The sequence below is a fragment of the Chironomus tepperi genome, unplaced genomic scaffold (genome assembly GCF_022539635.2).
Source record: "Chironomus tepperi strain 1889 unplaced genomic scaffold, CSIRO-AGI_Ctep_v1 contig_13, whole genome shotgun sequence".
Taxonomy (NCBI): domain Eukaryota; kingdom Metazoa; phylum Arthropoda; class Insecta; order Diptera; family Chironomidae; genus Chironomus; species Chironomus tepperi.
In genome coordinates, this window is record NW_027226135.1 from 1,453,377 (window position 1) to 1,477,541 (window position 24,165).

The 24,165-nt window shown below is 35.7% G+C and overlaps 1 protein-coding gene across 4 annotated transcripts in view; it reads right to left on the bottom strand.

Moving 5' to 3' along the window:
- The window catches only part of LOC139090512 (heterogeneous nuclear ribonucleoprotein L-like), a 155,396-nt gene that overhangs the window by 79,922 nt on the left and 51,309 nt on the right, over window positions 1–24,165 (bottom strand). For all 4 annotated transcript variants that reach the window (XM_070640257.1, XM_070640247.1, XM_070640241.1 and 1 more), the window contains exon 3: window positions 15,039–15,221. In XM_070640257.1, coding sequence (XP_070496358.1) covers window positions 15,039–15,221 — 183 coding nt within the window. The remainder of the gene's footprint in view (window positions 1–15,038; window positions 15,222–24,165) is intronic.

Here is a 24,165-nt window from a genome sequence, read left to right on the forward strand (position 1 = left end):
CATTTTGCACATTTCCCATTTCAATTTTCCATTTGACTGCACAATTTTCATTTTTACAATTTTCATCATCAACTTGGGAAATTAAGTGCAAAATACAAAGTTGTTGCTTATTTTTTGTGCTTTGTATTTTACTTTTATTAACATAAAGATGTAAAAATAGCATAACAAGCGATAAGCATAGGAACTGAAATAGTCAGCGAGAAAAGCAGGAAGGATGAAAATTTTTTTTCATTTGTTAATGTTGAGTTTGGAGTTTTTTTTTATGGATATTCTTCTTGTTGGCGGCTGTTGGTGGAGGTTTTTGCTATTTTGCATGGTTTAGTATTTATATGATTGGGGTTAAGAGGTGGGATGTTGTGTCTATTTTGTCTGGGTAACCGTTCATGGATAGCATCCGTTCATGGATAGCATCCGTTGTTGTAGAGGAAACAATCTGGATTAGGCCATGGTGCCCGACAAGAGGTTCTCAGGCAGAGTTGCTGACCAAAGCAGCAAAACTCAGCAAAAAAGGAGGAAATGAGGAGAGGAAGGTGGGTGAAGTAGTTGACCCCTAAACCCTATGAGCATAAGCGTATTGGAAGGGGTAGCCGTAAAAATGAGTCAAAATCAGCCATAATGATGCTGTTATGGCAGCTTGGCGTTTTATCATTCAAACAATGATCTAACGGTGCCTCAGTAATTACGATTTTCTGCTCAGGTTGATCAAAACCCCTAAAATTCAAACCTACAACTTGGCGCATAAATGAACTTTTAACCCAGTTTTGGGCAACCTTTTTAAGCCACGTCAAAATTTAGTGGACATTCAAGACAGAAACCGCACACGACATACGGCTCATGAAATTTCCAAAATATTTTGAAGACAAACTAGTGTGCCTCGTCACAAAAGTTGCCCACCACTCCTTTAACCCCTTCTCAATACTCAATACAAAATCCTCAAAATCCATATTCAAAATAATCAAATTTTCATAAAAAAAAGTCACATTAAAATAAGAAAATCGTATTAAAAAGCGGCATCGACACAAAACTACAAAAGGAGCAAGGAATTGGATATGAATAAGAAATTTCAATAAAATGAAATTGTATCAGAAACCCCAAAGCTAAACCGTATCATCTCATATTCATTCACATATAGAACTTTAACGTCCAATGTTAATATTTGATAACCGACGAAAATGTTTGCGAATTTTTTTAAGTTTGGCTGAATTTTCGATGTTTTGAATTTAGAGTCGGAATTGGAATTGAAGGTGTTTTTTTGTGGATTGTTGGGAAGATTTGCGTTTTTGATTACTTTTTGAGGTTAAAAGCAAAAACTACATATTTTTTGATATTATTGAAGTTTTTGAGGAATTTACGTCAGCTGATACTCTAAATTTGGATGGAAAATGATTCAAAACTTGACCAGCAAGAATCTGGCATGATGCCAAGTCGGAACAGTCCAAACAAAGCTCAACCCCACCCTTACCCCAGCTCCAAGCTATGTCTCTGAGTTCTATACCAACTCTTTACTAAATGTGACTTTTATATGCAAAATTCATTCAAAAATTCTAAAAATTTCCAAATCTGGCATTGAATAATCTTTGTCAGAGACATATCTAGAGGAGCAGGGTTGGGTTTTGGTGTCAACCCCTAAAAAAATTGATCAAATATCACATTCAATCTTAAACTAGCAAAAATCACAAATTGGATGAATTTTTGAACTAAATTTTTCAATTATTTCCAATTTTTCCAACCCAAAATTCTCAAAATACCTAAAAATCCCCCAAAATACCCCTCAAAATTCCCCTTCTCCTCACAATCCCTCCACCATCATCAATCATACAAAAAAAATTCAATTAAAATCCCATTCAACCCACACAAAAACCCAAAAGTAAACTAAAACTTCTCACATATTTCCCTCCAAACCAGCACGCGACTCACAAATCACAGTGAAAATTAAACACAAAAAAAAACTACAAATTTTTCTCATTCCTTTATTTCCCATTCTTTAATTCATCACATTTTCATAGCATTTTGTATTTTAATATCTCCTTTGAGCATGGAAATTACATGAAATATAAATGAATCGTGAATAAAAAAAAGAAAAGGGAACAGAAGGAGGGAAGAATTATGAATGTTAAAAAGAACAATCGTCGTCGTTTTGTTTTTATGGGATTTGTGATTAAATGACGTCAGAGTTAGGAGGGCTTTAGGGGTGTCTAAATGTCCAAAAATGACCCGTTCCTTACTCTAATATTGCCCAGAAGCCTAATCATCACTTAATCTCATACATTAAGCAGTCAAAGTGTCGAAACTTCCGAAAAAGGACAAATTTTGGATATGGCTTGATTTGAATTCACGACTTTCTGGTTGCCATACCAAATTTGGCCACCAAGGCACTTAACTGCTCAACAATCAGTTTGACGCTATTCAACCACATCCCTTAACAGGCAAAGAGGCAGCTTTAAGCTCCAATTTACCTTATTTCGCTTTCTTTGTACATGTTGATTTCGTAAATGGTTGGTTGTAAGACCTACCATCCCTAGCCTGATTGTAGGGCTACCAACCGTCAGAAAAGTTGGTTTAGATTGGCTTTTACTCTATCCTTTAATTTACATATCCCGGCAAATAGCTCGGTCGTCAGCAACATCACGAAAATTGGGGAAGCCGTAGTCTGACTAACCAAATATCAAGTGTATATCCTTATCAAGGTATGTCCTGATATCGCTAAATACAGCTTTTAGGTACCCTAATGATATTCCTGTACCACAAAACCATGCCTCCTTGCCTATTATCCATCACATCATCCCCAATCATCCCTATAATCAACCTCAGCCTTCCTCTTGTTCTCTCATCTCGTCATCTCATTTCAAAACATATGAAAAAGCATTAATTTCCACACACACAGCAATTGCATAGAACTCTCGGCTCTACACATGAACATAGTTGGAATGAGGCGGAAACAATGGAAATAAGAAGACTGAATGTGTCATGAATTTTAGATGATGAATGAATGAATAGCGTCTAAAAAAAGAAGGAACAAGGATAAGATAAGCGAGAATCATGAAAAATGAGAAATTCTTCTTCATTGTCGGGCAAGCTTGATGAGCTTGATGATATAAAGGAACGAGATATTCGTGTGATTAAATAAGGAAAATGTCTTACGCAACGGAACCGACACAAAAGCTTTGTTATTCAACAGCTTTTTACGTTCTTTTATGAAAATCTGTTAAAGGCACGGCAAGGCTTTGTGGTAATTTTCTATACACAGAATGTGTATCGTCTTTCCAGTTTTGGGTATCATTATGCAGCATGATATGACCATTATTGAGGTTAATTGGAGTGACAGGATGAATACAATTGGATATGAAAAGTGAGGTTATGGTGGGATTTTGTGTGAGATAAAATTGAATTTTTGAGTGCTTAAGATTGTTGAAATGTATCATGCTGCAAAAGGCTTGATGAGAGAAGTTTTGAGAAGTTGGAAAGGAAATGAGAGAAATTTTGGTTTGAGTTTTTGCTGAGCAGACAATTTGGCATAATGTCTAATGACAGTCAGAACATACAGAAAGGATTTTCGAGACCGAGACAAAGACTTCCCAGTCTCGGTCTCTTGCTCGCTCAATCCCTCGGCTGCTCGACCGCTCGGCAGCTCGACCGCTCGGCAGCTCGACCGCTCGGCAGCTCGACCGCTCGAAAGCTCGACTGCTTGGTCGCTCGGTCAACTTAGCCGCTCAGTCTGTTGGGTCGCTCGATCTGCTTGGTCGCTCGGTCTGCTTGGTCGCTCAGTCGCTTTGTTGCTCGGCTGCTCAGTCACTCGGTTGCTCAGTCGCTTGATTGCTCAGTCGCTGGGTCGCCCGGTGATGGTCTCAGTCTTGATTCGAGACTTTATACGATTCCTATCTTCAGAAGCAATTCAAACAGCAAAATTTAAGAACAAAAATTCTTCAAAACTTTTCCAATATTTCATAAAAAACCTCAAAAAATTCCTTACAAAAATTTTAACTTTTTTTAAGCCTGTCAGAATCTTTGTCATTACGAAACTTTCCATAAATCACCATAAACAGCAAGTAAATTCATGTAAAACTGCTCTTAAAAGAACTTTCGTTCCATAACTTTTGATAAATCATTTCAATTTGTCATGAAACTTTTCATCATGCTTAAAGCTTCACTTGTAACTTTATTGAATAAGATCATGACTAGTCACAAGTGCTATTCATAACATGCTTATTAGGAGAGTTCAAGTGTAGGATATCTAATTAAATATTAATGAGAAGATGTTCTCATTTCTCAAAATCCTCATCTGTCGTAATCCTATTATGTCATTCATATATGGATGCTAAGTGGATTTTGGGTGATGAACAGAACGGAAGCTCGCTATGTGCTTTATGTAAAATATTGTGCAATTTGATGGAATTTTTTAAAAAAAAGCACAAAGTGGATTTGAAGGGGGATTAAAAATTTAATTAAAGGGATGTTGATGATGTCGTTGAAGTGGATTTGATGGGGTGGATATGGCATTAGGTTGACTGTTAAAGGTACCGAGACAGAGACTGAGAAAGGCACTGACAAGTTGAGCGACCGAGTCAATAATAAATTGAAACACCGAACATCCAAGAGATCGAGTGGTCGAGCGACCAACAGATAGAGCGACCAACAGATCGAGCGACCAACAGATCGAGCGACAAAGAGACCGAGCGACCTAAGGACCGAGCGGTCGAGCTACCTAAAGACCGAGAAACCGAGCGACTGAATGACTGAGCGACTGAGTGACCGAGCGACTGAGTGACCGAGCGACCGAGCGACTGAGTGACCGAGCGACTGAGTGACCGAGCGACTGAGTGACCGAGCGACTGAACGACTGAGCGACTGAGCGACTGATCCAGAACATTCTCATCAGACCACAAAAAATCCAATTAAATTCCCAAAACTACCTAACACATTCAGCATCAAAAAAATCAATACTAATATCCAAATTCAGAACTCAACAGTCCAAAATTCCGGGTGTCGGTCAACGGCACAACGGGAAACCCGCGGGAAAAACCCGCGGGATTCCCGCGGGAATTTGCGGGAAAAAACCCGGGGGTTCTGCGGAATTCTGCGGGTTTTTGCAGGATTTTCCCGCGGGATTTATATTTTTTTAAAAATTTTAAATTTCTTAGTGATTTGTTCCCGCGGGTTTTCCGCGGGTTTCCAGCAGGTTTCCCGCGGGTTTCCAGTGGGTTTCCCGCAGTATTTTCCCGCGGGTTTCCGCGGTTTTATCTGCGGGTTTTCCCGCGGGTTTTTTTTTCACACAATAATATAAAAAAAAAGTTCGCTTATTCCAAGACTTGAACCCATGACCTTATGTTGCAATAACCTGAACTATAACCATTATGCCACCAAGACATATTTTATCATATTAGTATAATGGCAATTTTTGATATAAATGTATATGAAAAATATTGTTTCTTGAGAATTTTGTATGAAATTATATACTTCACAAGAATGTATTTTTTCGTAAATTTTGTATGAAATTATATACTTCACAAGAATGTATTTTTTCGTAAATTTCTATGAAATTATATACTTCACAAGAATGTATTTTTTCGTAAATTTTGTATGAAATTATATACTTCACAAGAATGTATTTTTTCGTAAATTTTGTATGAAATTATATACTTCACAAGAATGTATTTTTTCGTAAATTTTGTATGAAATTATATACTTCACAAGAATGTATTTTTTCGTAAATTTCTATGAAATTATATACTTCACAAGAATGTATTTTTTCGTAAATTTTGTATGAAATTATATACTTCACAAGAATGTATTTTTTCGTAAATTTTGTATGAAATTATATACTTCACAAGAATGTATTTTTTCGTAAATTTTGTATGAAATTATATACTTCACAAGAATGTATTTTTTCGTAAATTTCTATGAAATTATATACTTCACAAGAATGTATTTTTTCGTAAATTTTGTATGAAATTATATACTTCACAAGAATGTATTTTTTCGTAAATTTTGTATGAAATTATATACTTCACAAGAATGTATTTTTTCGTAAATTTTGTATGAAATTATATACTTCACAAGAATGTATTTTTTCGTAAATTTTGTATGAAATTATATACTTCACAAGAATGTATTTTTTCGTAAATTTTAATTTTAATTTTAATTTTTTGAAATTATATACAAGAATGCATATATTTACGAAAAAATACATTCTTGTGAAGTATATAATTTCATAGAAATTTATGAAAAAATACATTCTTGTGAAGTATATAATTTCATACAAAATTTACAAAACAATATTTTTCATATACATTTATATCAAAAATTGCCATTATACTAATATGATAAAATATGTCTTGGTGGCATAATGGTTATAGTTCAGGTTATTGCAACATAAGGTCATGGGTTCAAGTCTTAGCATGAGGGGACCTTTTTTTTACATTATTGTGTGAAAAAAAACCCGCGGGAAAACCCGCAGATAAAACCGCGAAAACCCGCGGGAAAATACTCCGGGAAACCCGCTGGAAACCCGCGGGAAACCCACTGGAAACCCGCGGGAAACCCGCTGGAAACCCGCGGAAAACCCGCGGGAACAAATCACTAAGAAATTTAAAATTTTTAAAAAAATATAAATCCCGCGGGAACCCGCGGGAAAATCCTGCAAAAACCCGCAGAATTCCGCAGAAACCCGCGGGTTTTTCCCGCAGATTCCCGCGGGAATTCCGCGGGTTTTTCCCGCGGGTTTCCCGTTGTGCCGTTGACCGACAATCCAAAATTCCATCTCATAAAACATTCAAATCCAATCCCACAATACGCCATCGCCAGCCAGCACAAACAGAGTAAATCACAAAACTATGTGGACACATTAAAATCTAAAATTCATGAAATACAAATAAAAAAAAAAATCCGCAAAAATGCGCCCGCGTCTAATTGCATTTTTAATGATCATTTGTCCATCCATCAATTTGCATACATAAATGTGATGAAAAAATTGTTTTGTTTACGAAAAAATATTCATGCTTAGTGCTGTGAGTAATTTTTTGATTCATTTCACTGCAGTGAACGTCTTGCAAGCCACTTATTATGCATAGAAAGTTTATAAGTAAGAGTGATAAAATATTTACATTGCAGCACAGACTTGAGATATTTTTCATGGTTATAAGAAGTAGAATGAAAAGTTTTTGCTAAATTTTACCATGTGTAATATCAAAGCAAATTGAGAATATGAAGATGTGATGCTCATGGGCATTCGTGTTCTTGGTATCTTTTGACTTTTCAAGGGATGTGCGACTAAGACACAAGATTCAGAGACAAGAGACACAAGAAAAACACACAAGACACATAATACACACAAGACACATTTTGAGACACACAAAAAACACAAGACACACAAGAGACACACAAGAGACACACAAGAGACACACAAGAGACACACAAGAGACACACAAGAGACACACAAGAGACACACAAGAGACACACAAGAGACACACAAGAGACACACAAGAGACACACAAGAGACACACAAGAGACACAAGAGACACTCAAGAGACACACAAGAGACACACAAGAGACACGCAAGAGACACTCAAGAGACACACAAGAGACACACAAGAGACACGCAAGAGACACTCAAAAGACACACAAAAGACACACAAAAGACACACAATAGTCAGACACAAGACCATAAAACACATGACAAAAGACAACGTCACTCGACACAAGACACAAGACACAGAAAAACAATGACACAAGACACAAGTAACAAGAAACATAGGAGACACACGATACACAGGACGAGACACAGACAAAGACACAGACACAGACACGAGACACAAGACACAATTGCAATTCCCAGGCAACAAGACACAAGACACAAGACTCATAAAACACAATGACACAAGACACCAGAAGGCCTCATGACAAGACACAACCAGATGAACATCAATCCACATTCAGCTCCAAATACCTTCAAACAAATCCTGCAATAACTCAATCAATTTCCATTCAAAATCCAAATAATTCACCATAAAATTTATTACATTTCATTCTCATTTCGACGAGTCGAAAGCGTAAAAAAAAATTCCACAATATAACAAGATATCGGATAGGTTTGACAGCATGAATTCCATCTAAAATCTAAATCAAAATCCTTTACATTTCAATCAAGAGATCAAAAAAATGCTCAATTCGCACTTTTTTCACAGTTTGATTTAATTTGAAATGAAATTTTCACTTTTTAATGTTGAATAATTGAAATGAAATTGGATTTTTAGATCGGGGAATTATTTTTTGTGTGGTTTAATGAGTTGATGATTGAGATTTTGGATGAGGTGAGAGGTTTGGAATTGAGGTTAGATGGTTAGTTGAGTGAAGCATTTGAATGTGACACAGTAAAAGACACATTTAGAGCTATTTTGTAGCATTTTATCGTGATTTTTGGAATTTATCCGAAGGGTCGGGTGTCACACTCGTCCAGAGTTACCCAAACTGTGTGTCGCGGTACTATAAGATGCATATAACCGCATGCCATGTGCGGTTTCGTTACCAAAACGTTAAAAATGTCTGCCCGGCTGTTTTTCTCCTCATAAACCAAATATATCCGAAGGGTCAAGTGACAAACCAGTCCAGAGTTACCCAAACTGTGTGTTGCGACACTCTGAGATTCATAGAATCCCATGCTGTGTGTCCTTGAGTGTCATTTTTGAATGTGACACAGTAAATCCCAAATTTAGAGCAATTTCGTAGGATATTATTATGATTTTTGCATTATATCCGAAGGGTCAGGTGTCACCCCAATACAGTGTTGTCCAAACAGTGTGCCGCGGTTCCCTGAAATGTTCTAGAAATGCACTAAATTGCATGTCGTGTGTGATTTCGATAGCAAAACTTCAAATTGACTGTGTTGACTGTTTTTCTGACAATATAACCCAATATATCCGGAGGGTCAGATGACGCACCAGCCCAGAGTTGCCAAAACTGTGTGTCGTGACACTCTGAAATGCATATATCCCCTTGCTGAGTGTACTTGAGTATCAATTACAAGTTAGACACCGTAAAAGTAACATTTAGTGCAATTTAGTAATGAGTTGTCATGATTCTGACAATATATCCGAAGGGTCGGGCCACATACTGGTGCAGTGTTGAACAAACAGTAACCTAAAGTACTCTAAGATGTATACAATCGCATGTCATGTGCACTTGAGTATCAATTTCAAGTGCAATACAATAAACCCAGCAATTAGTACAATTTAGTAGTGAATTTTTATGATTTTTACAATATATCCAGAGGGTCAGGTGTGACGCCAGTGCAACATTGACCAAACAGTATCCCGAAGTACTCTAAAATCCATAGAACAGCATGCCGTATGCGGTATCGATACCAAAACGTCAATAATGACTCCCCCTACTGTTCTCTAATCATAAAAATATGAGACTTGCTACTCAAAGATCAAGAAAACATCACAAAACAACGAAGAAAATAGCCAAAAAAAAAAGTCGTAGGCGCTCTACGATAATGATGATGACCGCTGTGCGTTGACTGAAAAATGATGTTAATATGTCTCGTTCGCCTTCACACTTTAATTCCTTTATTATTATAAATATTCATTGATTACAATTAATTGTCAGAAATAAGAAGTGAAAAATGGCGCCAAAAAAAAAAGTGCAAACGCAATTTGAAATTTATTGAGGCAGTCTCGGATGGGATGGGAAGGAATTAAGAAAATTTTGAGTTTATAAAAAATAAACATGAAAAAAAAAAGATTTATAAACAAAATTTAAGCTTGTTTGAGTTAAGCAGATGACTTTATATATTTTTTTACGAGTCCCCACTGTGTAAATAAGTGATGTGTTATTTACGAGTTGTGAAAAATTCTGGAAATTAAATGCTTTTTTTTATGGTATGTGCGAAAAGGAAGCAATGAACTTTGAAGTATGTCAATTGGGAAAATTCAGCGTTATTTTGACTCGATTCTCGGTTTTTGTTCTTCGACTTTCGATCTCGCTCGGTCTTCAGTCTCGCTCGGTCTTTAATCTCGCTCGATCTTTAGTCTCGCTCGGTCTTTAGTTTCACTCGATCTTCAGTCTCGACAATCAAGCGTCAAGAAACCCTAATTTGACCGATTTGTCAACACAACTACGCAGCAATCTACCAATAACTATCCTGTTCTATAACCAAAGTTCCATTCCATCATCCCAAAAAAGGTCATCGCATTAAGTCAAAACACATTCTAATGTCAATGATTTTAACATTTCAAAGGAACACATTTTTCAGCATTATACAAACAGCAGTTAACAACACATATCGTTATGCTGAACAAAAAATGTGAATGAATTTTGCTCTTTTGTTGACTCAAATATCATCGAGAGCGTGAAAAAAAAATTCTGGCAAACTTGTTGAAAATTGTCAGGAAGGTATGCACATGTTGATGTAAAATGTATCATCTCATACAATGTTGACATCAAATCAGTTCATTTTCGCTGCTTTTTGAGAATGTTTATGAATGTTTGTAAATATGGAATGTGAATTATGAATGCGATTTCGGAAGTTGAAAAGGAACTGGAACTGAACTTATCCAGTTTGTTGCTCAGTTTGAACTGAACTTATCCAATATTTTGCTCAGTTTGTACTGAACTTATCCAATCTTTTGCTCAGTTTGAACTGAACTTATCCAATCTTTTGCTCAGTTTGAACTGAACTTATCCAATCTTTTGCTCAGTTTTGCTCAGTTTGAACTGAACATATCCAATATTTTGCTCAGTTTTGCTCAGTTTGGCTCAGTTTGTACCGAACTTAACCAACATTTTGCTCAGTTTTGCTCTGTTTGAACTTAGCTTATCTTAATGCGCCATAATCCCCAAAATACTTCCTAAAATTCTCCACAATAGTCATTTCCTCAAAAAACTCATTCACAAATTTGTTTGAAATGTTTAAATTCACCAAAAATCGTTTTTTATAAATCTCTTGTTTTTATTGCCCCATTGTAAAATGATAAACAATCCCACAATAATAATAAAAAAATGAAAGAAAATTTTACTAAATTGGATAGAAAAAGAAAATTCTTTTTTCCTATGTTTTTCACTCAGTTCCGCTCGTCGATGTACGGGATTCGTGTCTAAAAAAAGAATTGCCAGTTGGTATTTAGTGGCATTACATTGAGTCTCACATACATCTTGTCTTGCTGTTTGTCTTGTTATGAGAGAGGAACATTTTTTGAGTCAGTGAATCATCGATGATGCTCAAAAAGACGTCTTTTTTATCTTCTTTTTTTAAACAAACGTGGAAAATGAAAAAAGAGAAAATTTTGTAGATTAAAATAAATTTGTGTGGTTTTTCTCATCATTCTCACTTGAATTGCTGCTTGTGTTTATGATTAATTTTGTCCATATGGTAATTCACATTAAGAAAATTGAGCAAAAACATTGGACAAGTTCAGTTCAAACTGAGCAAAAGATTGGATAAGTTCAGTTCAAACTGAGCAAAACTGAGCAAATCTTTGGATAAGTTCAGTTCAAATTGAGCAACATATTGGATAAGTTCAGTTCAAACTGAGCAAAACTGAGCAAAAGATTGGATAAGTTCAGTTCAAACTGGGCAAAATATTGGATAAGTTCAGTTCAAACTGAGCAAATTATTGGATAAGTTCAGTTCAAACTAATCAAAATATTGGATAAGTTCAGTTCGAACTGAACTTGCCACCAATTTGCGTAAATGCCTCAAATTCACAATTTTGAGTATAAAACTCAAGACAATGAAATTTAAAACATTTTTCACAAAAGAAAATGAGGAAAATTCTCAAAAGAAAATCATCATCATCATCATTTGAATGCTCTAATGCCTTAAAATCTGTCAACAAATTAGTAATTGCTGTGGAATGTTTTAAATTTATCTATTTTTTGGCTGCAACACGACAATCAATGACGTCACATACTCTTCGTAGGCCACACAGCTGACACATTGCACACGAGGCTTAAGATATTCATTGCCATTCAGCAGTTAATTAACGTTTTTTTGCAGCAAGAAGAATGATAAATTTTTTGTTATGACATCAAATATGTCAAAACAAGCACAAAAAGTCGTTGATTTTTTTCTCATTTTTTAATCTTCGTCGACGACGACTTTTTAGGATTCTGTGGAGAATATTCAGCATCGTCGCTAAGTTTTCCTTTTGATGAAATTTATTTTTTTGAGGTTTCTGTGACTTTTTTTAATTTTTATTTTATTTTATGTTAGATTAATGAATAATTAATTAAATTTTTGGATTATGTGTAAATGAAAGAGGTAAAGGAACTGTCAAAAGGGAGATTAATTGGGGTTAATTGGAAGATGATGAGTTTGTTGAGGAATGAATTTGAAGGTTAAGAGCTGTTTTCGATGTGTTTTTGGGGTATTTTGAGAAATCGTTGGGAACATGGGCGTATTTAGGGTGGTTTGACCCTTTATTCTGCAATCTTTAAGTCCAGAGAGCCTCAATCTACTTGAGTCAAGTCCACAGAGCCTCAATCTACTTGAGTCAAGTCCAGACAGCTTCAATCTACTTGCATCAAGTCCAGAGAGTCTCAATCTACTTGAATCAAGTCCGGAGAGCATTAATCTACTTGAGTCAAGTCCAGAAAGCCTCAATCTACTTGAGTCAAGTCCAGAGAGCTTCAATCTACTTGAGTCAAGTCCAGAGAAGCTTCAATCTACTTGAGTCAAGTCCAGAGAGCTTCAATCTACTTGAGTCAAGTCCAGAAAGCTTCAATCTACTTGAGTCAAGTCCAGAATGCTTCAATCTACTTGAGTCAAGTCCAGATAACCGTAATCTACTCAAATTGAGTCACTAGTCACCAAATGCTCCAAAAAATGCGCTATAATCAACAATAAATCATCCAAAATCAACAATCAGACCCTGTCTCTGTCCCCTAACTCCACCCCTGTACCTGTATGACTCTCAATATACCGAAAAACTCAATATCAAGCCCAACTTTTCAGTCAAAAAATTCCAAAAATCTAAAAATATCTGAATACATTCCCAATTCCTTCAAAAAATTCATAATAAAATACCAAATTTATTAGCCTTTAAAGCCTTAATTCAAAAGTGACACGAAACTGTTAATTCGAATTAAAATTGGCATGCGACAGACATTCTTAATATCCTCATTCATTTTATATTATTTCATAAAAAAATATCGTGAAAATCATCAAGAAGCACAAAATGAGCAGCGACATAAAATGTCAATCATGTGCTTTGTTGTTGTTGGCGTCACTATAGGCACAAATCAACAATCAATTTTCATGTTGATGTTAGAAAAATTTTTTGTTGGTTCCTCATTCTTGCTACACACAAAACATGATATAAATTTAGAAAGGAAAATTTGAGAAAATTGAGAAAATTCTGACCGATTTTTGAGAGTGAAAATTGAGAGAAAAATTGTCAGATTTTTGTGTACATTTCATGCTGATTCACGTCACTCTGAGTAACTTAAGACGGTTATTTGATACAAAATCCGACATCAGGTCGGCGTGACTCTGACATGGTTCCGGATTGAAACTTAATCTGATATCAAGCCAGAGTCATGCTGACCTGGAAGGCAAACTGACAATTTTGTCAAAAACTGTTTAGAAAGTCGTCATTAATTTAAGTTTGATTTACTGCTTAAATTTGAGTAAGAATTGCATGGAATTAAGTGAAGTATCAATCCCTGACTCTCTGAGTCATGGACAATCGTATTACTTATGTCGCATGAAATTCCATATGTAGATTAGAATGTATTAAATGAATTCATTGAGGCTGATTTTTTTGATGATGATAATGATGTTGTGCGGAACAAAATAAAATTATATTGGATAGGCACATTACTGATAAGGTACAGTAAGACACCTGGTATGGTAAAGTGGTACACTTGCACCGTACTAATGAGTGCATCATAGGTGCAAAAATGATACTCATGTATTTGTAATTTTGTATAATAACATGTTATTTATATACCAATTGTATGGGTGCAGGTGCACTCATTGTGTTGTAAAAAGATATGAAATCGTGGTATAGTAATACGGTATAGGTGCACTGGTGTTTTAAGATGCCAGATGCATATGTGTCAATTGATCTTTGCTACTGCTTCTTTATCAGAGCATCTGTACAGTTGCATCATTTGTGATCCACTAGTTTACGAGCATTGATATGGTAGAGATATACCACATTGACATTCCAATTACCGCACTGTACCATATCAGTGATGCACATATATCACACCGTACCATCACCGGAGATATCAGCCGATTGAAACATCAAGTTGATATCTCCAAATTGACGTTGTTCATCTCAAAATTCCTACAATTCCAAAGAAAATGTTCATAAAGAGATGAATCAAACCCTGATCAAATCATAGTTGGGAGGATTCCAGAGTAGTCAAATCGGAATCAAGTCAGAGGGACTGTTTTGGAGTCCAGATTCAAGAATGAAGCCCGAATCGACAAAAAACCGTTGGAACTAGTCATTAATTAAAGTCTAGTGATGAGCAACCTTCTATTTTTTTGTAGCACACCTTGGTAGTCAGTCTCAACCGAAATCATGCACTGTATACGGTTCGTGGCATTTTGAAAGCACTCTAGTATGCCGCGGCACACAGATTGCCCACCACTGAACCAAACATTGACTTGCCTTTAACTAGTTACAACGTATTTTTGTCCTTTCGAAAAAAGGCATCGTTTGGGAGTCCGGATTGACTCAGTATGCGCCGTTTCGGACTTTAGGATTCTAAATCCTCAATAGTCCTCTAAACTCTGCCGATGCTCATCCTAATGACCCCTCATTATTCACCACATGTTCACACCTATTGACCAATAACTGACACACTAAAAATATCAAGAAAAATTGCTCATTTTTCCTTCTTTTTCTTTTCATCTCCTCCAACTGTGTATATGTCGAGTATATTTTATAACACAAAAACGATGTCAGTTATCAATAATTCGTCTGACGTTTAAGCACAGTGTCATCTGTCGTACAGAATCAGCAGGTGTTCATCCTCATAAAGAATGCATACAGCGAATTAAAAGAAGTAAAATAAAGTAAGGAACTCACCTTTGCGTAGTCAATTTTGAGTGTGCAACATGATGAATAAATGTCACATCCATTAAGATTGTCACGTGCACGTGTTGCTGAATCAATTGAGTCAAATTCAACCATTGCTTGAACGCCATTTTTCTTAAATATCACAATACGTAACACATTACCGTGGGGATGACAGATGGTGTAAATTACCTCCTATTTTTGGAAGAGAATGAAGGAAAATAAGAGAATTGAATTATTTTGGAAGCAATAAAAATTGTTTTGATGATATTTGAAATAAATTAAGTAAGTTTTTTGTATTCTGGGCTGGAATTGAGAAAGAAAATAATTAAATTGACAGTTTTTGGATGTTTTTTAATGCTTTTTGATGTTTTTTGATGCTTTTTTGATGTTTTTTGATGTTTTTTTAATGTTTTTGATGTTTTTTTGATGTTTTTTGATGTTTTTTTAATGTTTTTGATGTTTTTTGATGTTTTTTGATGCTTTTTGATGTTTTTTTTATGTTTTTTGATGTTTCTTGTTGTTTTTTGATGTTTTTTGATGTTTTTTAAATGTTTTTTGATGTTTTTTTTTATTGTTTTTTGATGTTTTTTGATGTTTTTATTGAGTTATTTTATTTTGTGAATTTAGTAATAGTTTTGGTGAAATTTGAACGAATTTTTGATAATTTGCATAGCTTTTTGGGGGGTTTTGGAAAGCTGATGTTGATCTGGAATGCAGAATTGGCCTCAGGACACACAAAACCCCAGCAAAACCCCTCATTTCCACACACCCCAACCATTTACTCAACTACCGCTTCTTTATCCCTCCTTAACTCCCACACACACACTCAAATCCTCCACAAATTTTCCCAAAAAATTCCATTATTTATAGCCAACATAGAATTTAAGGACAAAAATATAAATCAGCAACAATAATACACAAAATTATGGACAATAATTTTTATTTTGTTTTTTTGTTCATTTCCTATTTTTATGGTCATTACAAGCATGACTAAATCACACACAACAACAAAAAATACATTATAGAGCTTCCGATATGACATGAAAATGGACATGAAAAGGAAAAGTAAATAGCAACAGCCGTAAAGATAGCAACTGAAAGAAAATTGGAAGGAAGAATTAAAATTTGATTGAGGGGAAATTGGGGAGGAATTGGGAGGGAATTGGGGGAAATTTTGGGGGTTTAGGAAGCGAAGGTATGCTTGGTGAGCTAGGTGGAACGGATGAGAGGTAGATGGCAAAGTATGAGCTAAATTTGTTGAGATTTTAATCGATTCTTGTGAGAATTTTGGTCAAAATGATGAAAATGATTGAAATTGCTCAAAAATTGCTCAAAAATTGCTCAAAAATGATCCGAAATTTTCCCAAATTGCACAGTGATTAGGCGACGAGTCTGACTTGTTGCCGGATAATGTCTGTGTCATGCCGGCTCGGTACCCGATTTTGGATCGATTACCCAACTTGTGTTATCCAAATCAACATTAAAAGCGCCTTAAAACCCCCAAAAAATTCCAAACTTTCCCTTCCAAATCTCTTTCCAAAACAGTCCATTCTCATTCATAACCTTCCTAGAATGTGCCTTTGTTGTGTACACATAACAAAGTGCGTGGGCGTCAATGAAAAGCTCATCAATTCCTATTTTATTGTGAATTCTATTTTAAGGATTTTTTTAAATTGGGTAACATTGAGCGTGGGCTTTACTTATTTAATTATGGATTTTGTTGGATTCATGGACATTTTTTTGATTATTCAATTATTTTAATGTTAAATCCAGATTTGAATTCAATTCCAAATTTCTATTTAAAATTGTTATATAAAATCTCAGATTTATCTCCAATTGAACCTTAAATGCCCGCAATTTTCTAAAGCATTTATCACTCAAAGATGCAAAAACTTCTCATATTGCATTTAATCGATCTTAGTTTGAGTATCAATTACAATTTTGTGAACATTAAGCTCAATATAATGTGGGTTATGTGGATATTGAGTGTTATTGATTACAATTAATAAGTAGAAATGCAATATTGAGTGTGTAATGGGTTGGGTGATATATGGATGTGGGATGTGGAAAGGGGGGTTGGGGGGAATGTGATGATATTACGTAACATCAGAGCTAGAAGTTGACTTGAATTTTTTATGGAGTCGAGTTGACTCAAGTCGACTTTTGGACACAAAATGAGTTTGAGTTTCATTTAGGGATGTCTAACCAATTTTGCTGCAAAACCTTCTAAAATCTGAAATCTGAAATCGAATTTTGGACTGTACAGCCGATTATCCAATTCTTGGAAGGTTGTCCAGTGCTCCCTTATGTGCCTCCTTTGGTTGACCGTTAGAGTTGGACTTTGGAGTCTGTTTAGAGTTCTGAGGTCTCTGATCCTTGAAAAATGACCGATTTTAGACTAAATTAGTCAAATTTGGGTGATTCCAGTCAAATCAGTCATTTACCCGAATATCACAAATCCCTGAATCGATCCAAAATCCGCCCAAACTCAATCCGACCCAATTCCATATTTTCCATCGATTATCCGACTTAATCTGCTCAAAATATCCCATAAATCACTAATTCATCTACCATCAATTACCCAATATCCAGCACAACATCAATTTATGCTAAACATCCCCTTCAGCAGGTCAGCAACAGCCAAGCAAAAAACTGTAATTATTCACTTATAAAAGTACGTAATAAGAAAGTTAATCACCGAGTGTAAAATTTCAATTTCCTGCTCACAAAAAAAAAACGAGAGAATGTGACGAAAATGGCAAGGAACAGGAACAAAATTGTGAATAATTACTTTACATAATTATGATGTGATGACTTTGCATAAAAAGTGTGTGTGCTTTCTCACCTTTTTAACTGTGCCTGATAGCGTAAATTACAGCTATTGTGGAAGCTTGAAGGTAATCAAATGAAAATTGAGGTATTAAGGCACAATGAACAAGAACAATGACGATTTAATTAAATTTGAAAAAATTATGGAAGGGATTTTAGATGAAAATTTGAAAAAGGGAGAATGGGGGTGAGGGGTGAAGTAATGAGGACTTCTGAAAAGGATTTTTGGAGATGATTTTCAAAAAATATAAGCTTGAATGCTCTTTGATGTGGATTATTGGAGCATAAAATTCTTTACTTTTACATTTTTGACCTAATTTTAAAATTCTTTAGAGTTCAAATAAGGCACAATGTTCATGAATATCACTAGGGGCGTGCTCAGGGTGTCAGCACACGACTCCTATGAGAGGTCATGGATCACAATTGAATCAAGAAGGTAAGCAAGTAAGTAATCGATTCGCGCTATTCAGGATAATCATTCCTAGCTTGATACTCAATACAAGTTTCCATTCCAAGACCAGTAGTGGGCAACATGTGTTTTGCGACACACCCATATACACCTGGAAGTTTTTGGAAACACCAAAAACCGTAAGCCGAGTGAGATTTCAGTCGCGGCTTACCACCAAGTGTGCCGCGGCACACAGGTTGCCCACAACTGCATTATATTCATATCTATTAAAGCCAACAAAACTGTCTTCAATCTGCATCATCCCATCCCATCCACACAATTAATACCGACATTTATTACCTACTTAATATCAACAAATTTACAGTTTCAATTTACAAAAAGGATTTAAAATCCAAAACACAAATAATAATTACACTTAATAATCCTCTAAAAAATAATTAAATTAGCAGTAAAGACAATTAAGCATCTTATGCACATTATGACAACGACCATTAAAGTCATTTGCAATTCAATGTTGCACAAAAAAATATTAATTTAGAAATGCATAAACTGAAAATTTTAATGATCTACAATTAAGGCACACACAAAAATATGAGAATATGAATGAATAAATCTGGGAAAAATAATGGATTAAAGTATGAAAGAGAGATGCTGCCTTAATGGGTTATAAAAGGAAGGGAGAGGGGTCGTTTGGTTGTTAGGGAACAATAAATGAACCCTTTCCCCTCCCCCAACCCCTCCGTACCAAAATCATGAACCGAAATTGAGCACTGAGCACTGAGCACTGAGCAATTGAGCACTGAGCAATTGAGCACTGAGCAATTGAGCAATTGAGAACTGAGCACTGAGCACTGAGCAATTGAGCAATTGAGCACAGAGTACTGAGCACTGAGCAATTGAGCAATTGAGCAATTGAGCACTGAGCAATTGAGCACTGAGCAATTGAGCACTGAGCAATTGAGCACTGAGCAATTGAGCACTGAGAACTGAGCACTGAGCACTGAGCAATTGAACACTGAGCAATTGAGCAATTGAGCAATTGAGAACTGAGCACTGAGCACTGAGCAATTGAGCAATTGAGCACTGAGCATTGATCACAGAGCACTTAGCACCGAGCACTGAGCATTAAGTACTGCACATTGAGCATTGAGCACTAAGAATTGAGCACTGAGCACTGAGCACTGAGCAATTGAGCACTGAGCAATTGAGCACTGAGCAATTGAACACTGATCACTGAAAACTGTGCACTGAACACTGAGCACTGAGAACTGAGCAATTGAGAACTGAGCAATTGAGCACTGAGCACTGAGCACTGAGCACTGAGCACTGAGCACTGAGCACTGAGCAGTAGGCACTGAGCATTAGGCACTGTATGGTATGATGCAACAGTGTCCGTGACCTAACTCCCGCACAGCCCCCATTCATATAGAACAGCAATAAAAACACATAAACAATATCTCTTTTTTTGCTACTTTTTATGGAACTTTATGGAGTGTGTGTATATCTTACATATGAATATTAATTGAGATTTATGGTTGAATTTTAAGTCTCATTTCATTTATACTTGCATGCCTCACATGCACATTTGTGCGAATGTATAACAGAGATTTATTGTATGTATAATTTTTATTTAGAATTTTTATTATTGCAGCAATTAAGGGTAAAGTAATTGAATAGAAGGAATGGGATTTTATGGGATATGAATTAATTTAAATTGAGGTGTTTTATGGGTTTGGAGGATGTTGAGGGAGAGGGGTTGGATAGTGGGTAGGTGGATGTGCTGAATTACTAATGTGGTATTTTAGTGTCTTTGTAGCTTAGTATGCGTCGCAGAACGCATATTTTAGCACTTCATCCTGAAAATTAACCTCAAAATTGGACAATTTTCTAATTTCTAACCTCAAAAAGAACCTAACCTCAAAAGAAAGCTCAAAAATTTGATATTTAAAAATTAACATCAGCCGTATAACCTCAAAATTAGAACATTCAGTAGTTTATAGCCCCTCAAAGGACTAACCTCAAAAAGAAACTAACCTTAAAAAGAATCTAACCTAAAAAAATTCAAAAAATAATCAAAATTGCCAAAAAAAAAAATTTAAATTTGTTCCAAAAATCCTCAATTTCTCCCCTCGCAACATCCTTAATATCCATAATATTTCCATAAACCCAACGTACCATGCCACTTTCTCATCCATAAAGACATCCACCCATCAACTTTTTCCCCATAAACAATCCAAACTAAACAAAAGACGGAAAAAAAACTTTTTTTAATGCAATTTTCAAGCGCTGAATTTCCATTTCATGTCCACAATATTTGTTCCGAGAACTGATCAGCATCAAAAGCTTATTGTTCTTCATATCTTCATCATTCTCGCTACGACACAAATTTGATATTGTTATGCGATGTCCTGCTTTGATATTGATAACATAAACTACATCGATTGACAAAGAATTAGTGCAATTTAAAGGACATGGAGATTGATCAATTTGTGGACATAAATGGGGAGATTGGAATTGAAATTGGTATTTAAATTGAAGCTTTTGATGGGTTGTTTGGGTAGGTGTGGGGGTTAAGGGTTGGATGGTGATGGGATTGGGGAATTTGAGGGTAATTTGGGGATTTGAGGATAATTTGATGACTTTTTGCTTATTTATTAGGATTTAGTGCAATTTTGTCTATGTTGAGGGAAAGTAAACAATTTCAAAGATTGTCCAGGGTAAGAGGGGTTTGACCCCAACACCAAAACGGGGTACAGGGTTTGTAGGTCAACCCCACCCTCCCATTTTTAGGGAAATGTTTCAATCTGCTCGAGTTTTGCGTTAAAAACCCCAAAACTCTCCTAAATGCCTGCGATCCATACAACCAATTTTTCACCCCTTCTCTCCCCTCTCCTTACCCTCTTTCCAAATTCCTGACGATGACCCTGACAACCTGTCATACTTAAAAAAATCACTAACTTAACTCAAACCACCCCCAATTCCCACTCCCCATCCTGACTATACTTACTTACTGGAACCATGCTCCGACTTGGAGCCTAGGTTGCTACAAAGGCCTTCCATCTGACTCTGTTGCTGGCTGTATCACAAAGCTTGTACAAATTCTCAGTTTTGACATCTAACTGGCATTCTTTCATTACCGTCCTACGCCATGTTGCTCTTGGAGCACCAGGACGCCTTTTCCCTTGTGGATTCCAACCAAGGGCAGTATAGCAAGCTTGTGTCTCTCCCCCAGCTACAACACTATTCCGCTTTCAAAGTGTGAGACATATCCAGCCATATTTACGCATTTGTAATTCTCGATTGATGTCTTCTTGGCCATCCTGACTTATATATCTTTATTTAAATTTCGACAGTACAAATACATCATGAATAATAAACATAATCATGTGCTTCATGTCATGTCTCTCACGCAATCGATAAAAACTCCTGTAATGTTTGAATTTGAAAAGTCATTTAATCGTACGATTTTGAATCGATTTTTTTTACTTTACCCTTGTGACCTTTTATGCTTGAAAAGACAATCTGGTTGTAATATTGGAAAAAATGAATCAAAGAAGTTAAATTTTATTTACTTTTTGGTGAATTCAATAGGACGTCAGGGGTGGGCATGCTGAATATAATGATCGAAAACCAGACATTCACTAGTATTTTGTGACACAAAGTAAGGACAACACTGTCAAAAGGTGGCTGACTCAAGAAACGGTCAATTTTCGGTATATGGGTAGGTTTAGGGGGCAGGTATAGAGGCAAATGTGGGGAAAAAGTGCATAAGCAGGTATACACCAAGTAGCTAACCCCAAATTTAACCATGACTCTCCAAAATATCAAAATTCCCTTCCATATCCTCCACCCAAGAATAATTAATAAACTAGCACATTATCATGTCCATTTTGACACATTTCCATCACACTATCATGTAAATAATTCAAAATAACAGCTCAATTCCTCAAAGTAAGCATATTCACGGAATCTCATGAGACTAGCAATATCAAGACACGATAATCCATGCACATATAACACAATTTCATTGTCTTTTTTGGATTTTTATTATGTCAGTAATTAACTTCCATACAGCCAATGTTCAATTCCTATGGGGATATATAGCTGTTGACATAGTAAAGCTTTTAAATCTTTAGTGTGTACTGAATGTCCATAATGAGGATTTTTTTATTATTTGTCCTTGTTATTGCTTTGTGGGTTTCCATGCGACTAGCAAAATAATTGTTATTTGCCGTCATGCGACGGCATTAAGTTTTTGGGGTTGGAATTGAGTTTTGTCATAAATTTGGTGATTATTTGGATGTTTATTGGATGTGAGCTGTTGTAGAGCTGTCTATGGACGTTCTTTTAACGCGACATTGCGATCTAGCCAAGGAAGTAAATAAGTAAAAATTATTGGATGTGGAATTGACAATAAGGAGCTGAATATGCTGAATTTTGACTGAAAATTGCTAGAATTGTCCACATAATCCTAAAATTTGCTAACAAGTTGGTGCTTTAATCCCACATAAATGTTCATTTGATATAAAAAAACATGAAAAACCTTTCATGTCAGGTCTTGCAAAAAAAAAATTTACTTCTGTCCAATGATTTATGTGCATAATCATATATGCAGAGTTGTCACACATCAGGAAACCCATTTTAAAAATTGGCAGAATTTAACATGAATACATGACAGCTAAGGCTGCTCATACAAGCAGAGACGAATCCGTGTCGTGACACATAGTTTGGAGGATTTAAGTGCCTTGTTGGTCGAATAAGTAAGTGTAAGGAGAGTAAGTAAGGTACTTGAATCTAATTTAGTGAGGATAATCAAAGAATCGTGGGTTCGAATTCGACAACATTCAAAAGTGCCATTTTTCGAAAGAATAGACACTTAATTACTTCGCTGGTCGCACAAATCAGTTGTGATCCATGACCTCCCAACTCAATCTCCAGTATGGACACTTAAACTGCTTAATGTACGAGATCAAGCTATGATTTGGCATCTGCAAACCATTGGATTAGAGAAAGGGTCAGGAATTTGAATAGAAGCCGGAAGGAATAAGAACAAAAGCTTCAAGATTGCCTTAAGATTGGAATATTGTCAGAATGGATAGGAAGGTATCCAGTCACGTATTCAAAAGATTGAAACAAGAGCCTCAGCTTAATCGAATGCTGGTGTCTATGACTAGGTGAAGATAGATATTGTAGCAACTCCAAGTCATGCTTTGATCCTTGACATCTGGACAAACTGAACATCTGGACAGAACTGAACTTAGTGACACAATTGTCTAGAATCAACTGATATAGGTACACTGTAGAATTTTCGACTCCCAGGAACAAGACTTCCATGTCTAGTGAATTTGTTCAACTTTTGGAAAACCTGATAAGGCACCTTGCACCTATCTCACAGTTTTGCCTTAGTCCACATAAGAATTCTCTAGCCTATGCCAATGATTACATTAATTTAGTTTAAAATCTTCTTAAAAGCATCTATTGGACATTTTTACCTAATTCTTAAGCGTCCCTTAGTAAGACACTTAGCATGTCCGGAGGTGCATCGGTTTGGTTTGACTCAAATACACCTTAACACAATACACTATCTCATCCAATCTCCCAACCCTGCATAACCATATAATAACAAACGATTTGTCTACATGATCACCGTTTATTGTGAATATTCACATACATCTACAGATGTGTGTGCTGTACAAGAGCAGTTGAGACAAATAAAAAAAAAAAAATTTGTTTACTTAAAAATTTCTCTCTTGTGTTTGAAACATAAATAACTCCAAAATGACATCACGCAATGTTCAGTGTAGATAGAATGAAAAAAATTTTGTCGTGTTGTAAATGAGAGTGACATGTAGTCATTAAAGTAAAAATTCACAACAATGTATGCAGTGGAATTGGACC